The 10,448-nt window shown below is 38.2% G+C and overlaps 2 protein-coding genes across 9 annotated transcripts in view; one reads left to right on the top strand and one right to left on the bottom strand.

Moving 5' to 3' along the window:
* The window catches only part of LOC145943832 (G-protein coupled receptor Mth2), a 42,300-nt gene extending 40,863 nt beyond the window's left edge, over positions 1-1,437 (bottom strand). Inside the window, exons 1-2 of one of the 2 annotated variants that reach the window (XM_083051691.1) lie at positions 1,269-1,437; positions 527-725 (exon numbers count right to left, since the gene is read on the bottom strand). The gene's annotated coding sequence lies outside the window, so the exon portion shown is untranslated. Of the gene's footprint in view, positions 1-526; positions 884-1,268 lie in introns of those variants that run through there. The other variant, XM_083051692.1, reaches the window with a different exon arrangement.
* A 111-nt stretch (positions 1,438-1,548) lies between these two features.
* Positions 1,549-10,448, top strand: part of LOC145943828 (uncharacterized) — a 33,206-nt gene continuing 24,306 nt past the window's right edge. The window contains exons 1-2 of one of the 7 annotated variants that reach the window (XM_083051680.1): positions 1,549-1,779; positions 3,348-4,472. In XM_083051680.1, the coding sequence (XP_082907806.1) occupies positions 3,535-4,472 (938 nt within the window). In that variant the 5' untranslated portion in view covers positions 1,549-1,779; positions 3,348-3,534. Of the gene's footprint in view, positions 1,780-1,835; positions 2,261-2,762; positions 2,845-3,347; positions 4,473-10,448 lie in introns of those variants that run through there. The other 6 variants (XM_083051679.1, XM_083051678.1, XM_083051675.1 and 3 more) reach the window with 6 other exon arrangements.

Genomic DNA, 10,448 nt, shown 5'->3' with positions numbered 1-10,448 from the left:
CTACGACTGCGTGGCACACAACATTCATAATATATTATCATTAACCCATGAATAATGCGCGCGAGATGTTACGCGCGTGGGAATGTATAGATTTGTACTTGTTTGTTTATTTATTGTTAGGTAGAGAGCGCGAAATGTGTGCGTGACAATTCGCGGCTTGGCAGGAGCCACCAACTTTTTAGATGATCGAGACCCTGTGACTGTTTAGCTTCTAGATTTTATTAGCGACGTAAGAATGACTAAAATATTATTTTGTTGATATATACATATTATATATATATATATATATATATATATATATATATATATGATTATTATTGACTATGAATAACGATGAATAATCTGTAAATATACGAGAAGACCGCAAAATCGTGTCTCTCTCCCACAAATTATCTGCACATCTCTCCCTCCTCGTCTCCCTAGATATCACAAAATCGAATGCATTTTCGATTGCATTTTTTAACGCAAGTTTGGCGACAAGTCTGATGACTCGATGACGCCTTGAACAGGTATCGTCGACACTAACCTTATCGCTGCATCGCCGCTCCCCGCTCCTTGCGTCGATCATCCTGAAGATAAAATACACGTTCCATCTCGTGCATCCAATGTCCTGGGAATCCAACGCGATTCAAAAGTTACTCCGCCGATGATCGATCGTCGCGATGTTGTTCTTTCCGATCCACTATCGCGAGAAAAAGTCCTCGACGATTCGGTCCGAATTTCAACTGCAAATAATTCGACTTTAAACAAATTCGCGCACGGATTTACACGGATCGGCGAAACGTGCGCGTCGAAAACGCGACGATAACAATAACACAGATCGTCACATTTTTGTGCGTAAAACACACGAGTCTATAAATTGAAGTTGCTCTCAAGTAGGAAAAACGTTACAGTGAGTTCCCCCCCTCCCCCGTAAGAGGGCCGGTTTTGGATTTGTTCTTTATTGCTGCACTCATGAACTGGTGCAATAAGTTTAAGTGAGACAAATATATATTTTGTTTCACTCTAACTTACTGCACTGGTTCACCAGTGCAACGATAAACAACAAACCTTTTTTAATTTACACATTCGTGTTTTACGCATAAAAATACACAATATTGTAAACGCGCTATATTGATATTTATCTTGCGACGAAATCCGGTGAATATAAAAAGTTTAACCGCAGAGGTTAAAAAGAGTTAACCGACGTTGGTAGAAACGGGCCTTAGGCGGCGTATATTTTTCTATCGTTTTTATCAATAAATAATGAAACAAATAATTCGACTCACTCCTCCGGATTCCTCGCCGGTACCATTTATTCTGTAGGAAACCTTCCTCGTTATTCATCGAAAGATGGACAGAGATAAACAATACAGAATACTCGCGAACGCTGCGAACGGCAAGTGGGACATACTACTACTAGAGAGGGAGAGGGGGAAGAGCGAGAGGGAGAGACAGAGACAGCTATCTCTCTCGCGCCACGGCACTGCGCATTTCAATATAGCTAAATTTCAGTGAGGTCAGCAGCCTCGGCACTCGGCATACGCCGTTCTCGCGTTGCTTCGTACGTACTCTCGTATTTCTCGTGGAAACTTATTTATTTCCACGGGGAGATTCGCGCCTCGGCTCTCTCCTTCGTTTCGCCGCGATCGCGCCGCGTCTCCTCTCCGCTGCCATTTCCGACGCGAATTTCGTGCTATCGTCATCGTCCCACGGAACGGCTCTATTCGGCCAACTTCAGGCGGCTACTCTCTCGCGGAGCTCGACCAATTCCGGAGGCACCGGGCCACGTAAAGCGAGGTACGTAAGAAGGTATTCATCGCGAAAAGAATGTTCCCCCTCCGCGTCATTCTTTGACATTTTCGCCCGTCTTTCTCCGGCGTCGCCAAGATCCTCGTAAAGCCGGACGCCGCGCCGGTCGAATTAAACGATTGAGGTTAGGTGCGCGCGCTACGATACGTCGCGCCCGTCCCTGAGATGCTCCCGCAACGATCGAGCGAGTAATAAGTCGCTTTTTCACCTTCGTTCGACTTCGCGTCAACGTCGCAAACAAAACTATAAATCCGGAGAAGCGATATAGTGTCGAGCCTCTTTATCCGAGTGTCACAACTCGTCCGTTCGTGCGACAAATTCCGCGCTGAAAGAGATCGTCCGAATCGTATTATTTGGCAGAAGAGAGACGGAATCCGGTCGGGAGGTTTTCGCGAAAAAAGTTAGGTTGGATCAAGTACGGAGAAGCAGCTGTGATACGTCTTACGGACTTGAGCGAGTCTTTTCGGAGGTAGGTTGTCGTCGAATAAACATCGCGTTGCGGAAAAAAAAAAAACCTATCGTCGTTTCGCCCGCGAACCTCGGGTGACAACCTTACTGGGGCATCGTTTTTACGCAAAAAGTCGCTTAGTCGGACATTCCCGACTCGATCGGAATTTTTCAACGACGATCGATGCGTGTTAAACCTTGTGTTTACAATTACGCGTATTACAGCGTATCTCTCGTGCGTAGTTTTTTTCTTTCTTTTTTTTTAATATCGAGTCGTGAAATGTGACATTGCGCGATAATTGTTATGTGTGTTACGCAGTCGAGTGTCTTTCTTGAGAAACTCGTATACGGTTAGTATTGTGTACGAGAGAAATAATGTCGACATTTATGTGAAATTGCGGTAAAATGTGTCTTGTGTAATATATATTCCGACACTTCCTAACCTCGTACGTAAGCTCGATAATGCAGAGAATTCACTTACCGATGAAAACAATCTCTCCCGAATCCATTTGTTGAGGTTTTTTTTATAGTAAATATGTATAGTACCTCTCCATTTTATATACGTCTGTTGTGTTTTTTAATCAACCGGTACTGGATACTATTAAGGTGAAGAAGCGTGTAATTTTTCTTTTCAACAACTTCCATCTTCCATAAATCTTTCTGGCCGTTCGTTCAAGGACGACTATAAAAGTCAATGAAAGAGAATAAAAGCTAATAATTGAGGTTAAGTGTTACCGGAATTCGAATTAAACGGTCATATTAAGTTCATTCAGATAAAAAGAGACTCGTTTGCTTGAAATGATTCTGGAAATGATTGAGTCTCGTGAAATAAATTAAAATATCATTTGTGAAGTAACAAAATACTGTATCTTATAATAATTTATTAATGATAGTATCAATAATTTTAAAAAATAATTTCGAGAACACTTATTTTAATAAATCAATTTTTTGACATATTTAGAGAAAGTGTTCCAAGATAAATGATTATCTCTCTTGATAATGTTACGAAGGAAAAATTTCACATTGACCAAAGAATCTGTCGTTAAAAGAATATCTGATATATATATTTTATGATTCGTGTTTTTTAAAGATGTTTTATTTTATTACAGGAACGAACCCCACAAAGAGCGCAGGAAGAAAAATCTGTGAAGGATATAGGAATATATATCTTCCACTTTGTGCAACATGCCCGTGATAACAACGTAAGTCTTCCTAACATGCTAAGAAAGAGCATATTGCCCAAATTTATTGAGATGTTAGGAAACTGATCTTTTTGGAAATATATCTACAATAATAATGGCAGAAAACGCTACAGAAGACACTAAACTCTCAGTTAATAAGAACGATATGTCTGGGACTTCTCCAACAACTTCCGGAACCACGAAAGCAGTTTCCTCCAATGAAGAGAAGGGTGAACTTACAGACATTGACAAAACATTTACTTCTAAAGAAGACAACAAAAATGAGAAAGTTGTCGAAGATACAGATTTACTTGATAAAGAGGAACAAAGTACTTGTAAAACTGATTGTAATGGAGATTCTAAGGAGGAAACTAATCCCGGAAACGTGTCTTCTGAAAAGATTGAAGCAGAAGTCAAAGAGAACGTCAAGGAATGTCCTACAGAAGCAAAATCTGGCAACCAAGAAGTCACGAAATGCGACTCCGAAGTAGACCAGAGACTAAACGAGATCTTAAAAGTCGTGCACGGAGATTTGCAGATGGAGATGCTCCAGAGGGTTGCCAGCGTTTCTACAACCGTAAAAGACAACGACGAAGATGACAGTGGAAAAGAGCAGCAGACGGTAAAAAAGAAAGAAACTGTTCCGGAAGACAATGCAATGGATAGCTCGAAGAAATGTACTACTTCCGCGACTTTAAAAAGTATAGAAGACGAAAAGGATTCGAAAAATTTCTCGATGAGGGCAGAAGAGAAATCGGAAATTGGAATTGTTGGTTCTCCAACTACGATCAGCGAGCTTATTAATGAAGAAGAGCTTGGAGGCGGCTCTGCATTATCCGTCGATCAAAAAGACCACATAGTAGAATGGGTCGAGAATTCGGTGAAGATAAGTGCCGACGAGGAAAACAGCATTGCTGAGGAATGTCAACCAGAAATGTACGAGAAGGATGCGATGGAAACAGCGAAACTACAGAAGCTTGACGATGTCCATGTCATATCGCCCAGGAAATCGCAAAAGATTGTCAGCAACATCATAAAGAAAAGCATCAAGTGGTGAGTGCTATATATTTACATTATTATTAATATCGTGTGTATTTAATTATTAATTATTACCTATACACACGCGCATTGTACATGCGCTGGTCAAACATGCGTAACGAAAAATGGAAACACTATTCTGCGATAATAATTCTCACACTTCTCTACTCGTCCTTGCTTATCTCTCAAATTTAAAAATATAATCATCTTTTTCTTCTCTCTCAAATTAAATGAAAAAATAGGTAGGCTAATTAATAGATACGTTTCTCACGCGATATAATCGCGAGATAATTGCATAATTCTCTGCGAAAAAAATTTTTTCCTTTTAACATTATTCAAATGATCTACTAAACATCTAGAAACAGGGAGATTTTTTTCTTTTAACTCGAGTTGCTGTGCACAATTTTTTTTCTAAATGCCGCGAGGAGTTGCCAATCTATTCGCGCGATTTCAATGCCATCGGGAGCGTACGCGTTCTTCCCCGATGCACGGCGGTGCACCAGAATGCACCTCGCGTTCTCTGAAAGATATTTCTGGATATCTTCTTTTTCCTTCGTGACCACTGCGACCGGCGATGGTGGCCGAGATTAGTGTTATCGGCCAATATAACCGGGATAAATGGTGAGCGCATTGACGGACGCGCAAACGCACGCTAACGATACCGTGATAAAGAGGGAGAAGAGGGCAAAGACGAGAGAAAAAAAAGAGGGAACGAAATATTGACCGTGGAATGATAAGTAAACGGTGATATCGATAACAGGATGACTATTTCTGCAGCGCGCTCTCTCCTTCTTCAACCTCTGCTTACCTACGAGAGAATGTCCTTTATTTTTCCGTGTTTGCATCATAAATATCTCCGCTGTAGCACGCGCACATACACATTCTGCTCTCTTCTATATTAAGCCACGTAAAAAAAAAAAGAAAAATTTTTTTTATTTATTACTTAACTCTATAGATGTATATTGATTCATAAAACTGTGAATACAAATGAAGTGTTTTAAGCATTTTGTGATAGGAACGTACAACTAATTATTTAATTTTTAATTTACTTATGTTCTTTTTGTTTATACAGTTTTTGTATATAACTATATTTCTATTGAATCTTCTTTCACGTCATCTTATGTTTATAACTGTAAATTCTTTATGACTATTTTAAAGGAATTTCTTTTCTTTTAAAATAGTTATAAAGACAACAGATAATGCGAAAGGAGATTTAATAGAAATATAGTTATATACAAAAACTGTACAAACAAAAGAAACATAAGTAAATTAAATAATTAGTTCTACATTCCTATCACAAAATGCTTAAAACACTTCATTTGTGTTCACAGTTTTGTGAATACAAATGAAGTGTTTTATAAAAAATGAATTAAAAGAATTCTTATTGTTCGATTTAAGCAAACACATGTTGGACAAATCTTTAAAAAACACTTTTAAAGGAACCACCAAAACTAACAAAAATACAAATTCAGATAGGAAACGAGCTAATAAGAGCCAATGCAAAAATTAGGCACAACAAACTTATTTTAAAATCTTTATTTAATTTGAACGATTCGGTCCTTTTTTGGACTATTTTATGCAGATCGATTAACAAAGAAATATGTCTTAATCAACATCCCCGTCTTATTTCTTTTTTTTTTTTAATCGATCTGCTAAAGATTGATCCAAAAGAAGAATCATCATTATTGGATAAAGAAGATTTTAAACAAGTTTCTTGCCTAATTTCTGCACCTGGCTCTTATTAGTCCGCTTTCTACTTAAATTTGTATTTTATACCTTTTTTTAATTAAAGATAAAAAGATAACTATATTTGGAACTGTAGTTTGCAAATTATATATAATCATTTTCAGTTACAATGAACATTTTATCATTTTTCAATATAATTTAATGAATAATAAACTAATTTTTAATCTGTATTATACTATATATTTTTTTTTATTTTTTGTTACTATAATTACAACTATTTAGTAAATTTAAAAAGAAAGAAACTTGTTAGTGCATAAATAATTCGTTTATAAAAGTTAAAATTTTATAATTACTTGACATTTTGATTGGTACCATCTGTCCCCGTGACGCTGGAGAACGTTTATTTCCGACATATCGTGGAATATTTTCTTCTTTAAAAAAATGCGTTCTTAAAAAAAAGTTGTTCGTATGGAAGAGAGAAAAACAAATATATAATTTTGTCAATTACCGTAGTCACGGTTATCAATGCTTCGATGACACGAAGGTTAAACGACGACAATATTGCCTTTGATGACGCCAGGCGTAACCTCGCATGAGCAGTGCTGCGCCTATGATGATGTTGTTATCGCTATCAAAGCGTTACCTCGATCTTTACGTATATACATTGGAAAAAAATAACTAGTATCGCGGTTATCGCCATTAAAAAGTTAATATCGAATCGTTTGCAGTAAACAATTTCCGGAAACTTACCTTGTACATTTTCCCTATTAATTAATGCATCTTCAGAATGATGATCATTTAAATTAGTTATTTAATAATATAAAAATGAAAAGAAGTTATGGTTATTTATTTATATATTTTTGGTTCGCGATTGTTAACGTATAGATCTATCAATTAACAGAACTGCTGTTCACCAATTTACAGAAGACAATCGTTTACTAGTATAGCATTGCTTTTAAGATAATTTTATTTATGACATTGGGTATCATTTCTTCATTATCTGTCATCGAGTGAACAGTTGTTTGTAAATACAACAATTCAAAATTATCATATTAGATATTTTATAACTGAAAACAATTTTCTTTAAACTTTTTTCTCTAAACATAAACACCATTGTCTTTCGTCATTGCACAGTTTGATTTATTAACGTTTTACAGTGAATCAAAAAATTGAAGTATTTATATTCTTCTTATAGTATTATAGAAAAGTCATAAAGAATCGTTCTTACATACTTGCTACATTCACAACAATCGTTCTTACATACTCGATGCGCGATTTATCTCTTGATCGATAAATTGATAGATCAAGTGACATTTTTCCAAGTGCCTCTCGGAAACCGTTATAGCACCAGACCTGGGATAATTATAATACGCGCGATCGACCAATAATATATATATATGCGCGCGCGTGTTTCACGGGAAGGCTATCCAGTTTCCATGGTCCCAGGCCAAGGCTGGTCTCACCCCGCAGCGGCGATGGCGGCAGCAGCAGCCAGCAGCAGCCGCCACCGCCACCGCGCCGGCCGGATGAAAGTGGAGCGGCCGCGACGACGCGAGAGGGGCGTTAATCCCCACGAACGGTACCATAGAAACGGTACCGCTAGGGTCGTTATGTGCAGTCACTGTCGGAGACCAACCACTCCGGTACCGGCTGGAAGGGCTCGTTCCATCCACAGCCCTTCGACTCGATTATACCGACACCCGACCCTATGCACACGCTCGAGGTTCGAGCCGCGTCCATCTGGATCTCCGCGTTCTGATGCGTTCTTTCTTATACAAAGGAGGATCTTGTGCTAGACTATCTCGACGAAGATGGAAAAGATTTATAATTTAATCAAATAATAGATCGTAGTATTTATATATAAAAGAGGATAAAAGTCAGAGGATATCGAATAGCTTATCATTTCGACGATTTTACCCGCATGATTTGCACAAATTATAGCTGTATTTAGCGTATCTCGTGTTCCAATCGGAGCCGATTCGAGGGAACTTATTCAGACGGTCAATGCCGAAGAAATCGCTTCTTGAAAATCCAAAGCCAGCAAGGACATTAGAGAAAAACGGGAAGGTCTTCTTTTGTCCCTCATGAATCCGTCCCTCGGGCGAAGGATCACAGCCAGATGTTGGGAGGGGGACGACGAAGAATTCTGTTGACCGCACGCACGAACGTATACCTACTCGTGTATGTATATGTGTGTACGTATATCCTGCGTCGCTCTTTCATACATGTGTATCTCTCTCTCGCTTGTGTTACGCCAGAGTGACGCGCAGGAGGGATGTTCGTGACGGTACCATCATGGCGGAGTGGTTGCCTCGCACTTGTAGCGGTTGTCTCTCCCCGAGTTTGGTTGTCTCATTACGAGCAAGTCGTTTCAACAGATTTGCATTTATTCGCTGCATCCCTTTACGAGTCGAGTTATTCACGCGAAAAAATTTAATAAATGGAGAACATAATCGTGATAATTAATTCGTATTAAAAAATTTAAAAGTTTTGCGCCGACTTTGTCAGAGAATATTAAATTACAGCTTTCCCATGGCCTTGATTAATATTGCTTTATTGCTATGAAAATATGAAAATTGTAAAATGCGATATAATTTAATCAGAATAGACTTTTATCTTTACAAGTCATGAAGAAGAAGAGAGACATGTGCGTCTTGACATTCATCTGGAAAAAAACAATTTTAAATGATGAATAACTGGGTTTAGATTTTTGATTTTTTGAAGATTGTTTATGACCTGAAAGGGCTAAGTGAAACATTTGCAGTCCATATGTACAGAAAAAATTAACAAAAAATGTCGATATTTTGAAAAGTAAATGATATACTTCTCGTTAGAAGAGAATTATTGTCGTTAAATAAAAAAAATGATCTTAGGATACAAGAATATTATTTCAGGCGTCAACAATTTTCTTCTATTCATAAACGAAAAGGTTCTGATGTATAAATACAAATTCAGGTATAGGAAACACAAACTAACAAGAATCAGACGCAAGAGCTTTCTTTTTTTTCTCTTCTTTCTGGTCTCTAAGTTTCTTTTCAATATTTAAAAGAATTTACACTGGGGCGTCGTCGAGATGTAAAAGGTCCTTACTTTGAATCGTGATTGATCGCGCGGAGATCCAGATATCGTTCCGCGACAATGTTCCGTGTCTTCTTCGTCTTCCGATCCCTCGTATCCTGGTAACGCCGGAGAGTGACGTCATCCGGCGTGTGTGATCCAAAGACCCCGGTAACCGTCCGTTAGCATCGCGCACCGCCAACGCCATCACTACCCACCGTCACGATCAGCATCGCCGCCGCCGCCGCCACCACCCTCGGATCAACCCTCCAGTCCCTCTTCTCTCTCGCTTTCTCTCGTTCGCCCCCTCCGGCGATCCCCTTCGCAATTCCGTCGCCCTCCGAGAGCGGACTCTGACCCCTCTCTCACACCACCACTGCCGCCGTCGTTGCCGCTATAACGAGAGCCAAATAGATAGAGCAGGTATCCGAAGCGAAGCGAGACCAGCGCGAAGCATAGAACATGTTGAATATTCTCACAACTCTATTTCTTCTACGTCGTTTTGCCGAATTTTCACCGGCACCGAACGATGTATTGTTTAAACATAAACGTGTGTTGTATGTATATGTGATAAATTATTATATTACCTCTCAAGAGCTTGGGGCATTACAGTTTTTAGATAAAACTATTTTTCTCAAAGATACGAAGAATTTTTTTATATAAATAAATATCTATAGTAAAATAATTCTATTTATGAGAAAAATATAGTTTTATCTAAAATTTTTATAGAATGCTCCATACTTTTGAGCAACAGGACATAAGTTATCTAAAAATCAACAGTTTTTTTTTTAAAGAAATGCATTACTACTGAAAAAGAAAGCAAGAAAACGCATAAACCGTGAAAAATTATTTATATATACAAATTTTAGACTATAACAGCGTTGACTATGATATAACAATATAAAATGCCTCGACTATAATTTTCGATTTTTATCGTTAGACTAAAATTGTCGATTTCTCTTTTCGTATAACAAATATTTTAATAAGGGACCACGAGGAGCTTTCAAAGAATAGCAAAGCACATTTGCTAATAATTATTTATGTATAAGCGCGATCGAAAACTCGCGCGAATGTTTCTTTGTTAATTGAAAAATTGATAAACATTGTTTGCATTTTATTTTTTTTTTTTATAGGAAGTTAAGGTTTCGAAATTTGATCTGCATTTTACAAGGTAGATAGGCGTGTATGCCGCGGAGCTTCATCTGTTACTCGTCAAACCCGAATATGAAACCAGATCCTCCGTAGTGG

The sequence above is a fragment of the Prenolepis imparis genome, unplaced genomic scaffold (genome assembly GCF_030444845.1).
Source record: "Prenolepis imparis isolate NDT839.2.m4 unplaced genomic scaffold, iyPreImpa1.0 SCAF_12, whole genome shotgun sequence".
Lineage (NCBI taxonomy): Eukaryota > Metazoa > Arthropoda > Insecta > Hymenoptera > Formicidae > Prenolepis > Prenolepis imparis.
Note: the sequence above shows the minus strand (reverse complement) of the source record. Positions and strands in the feature narration are given on the sequence as shown.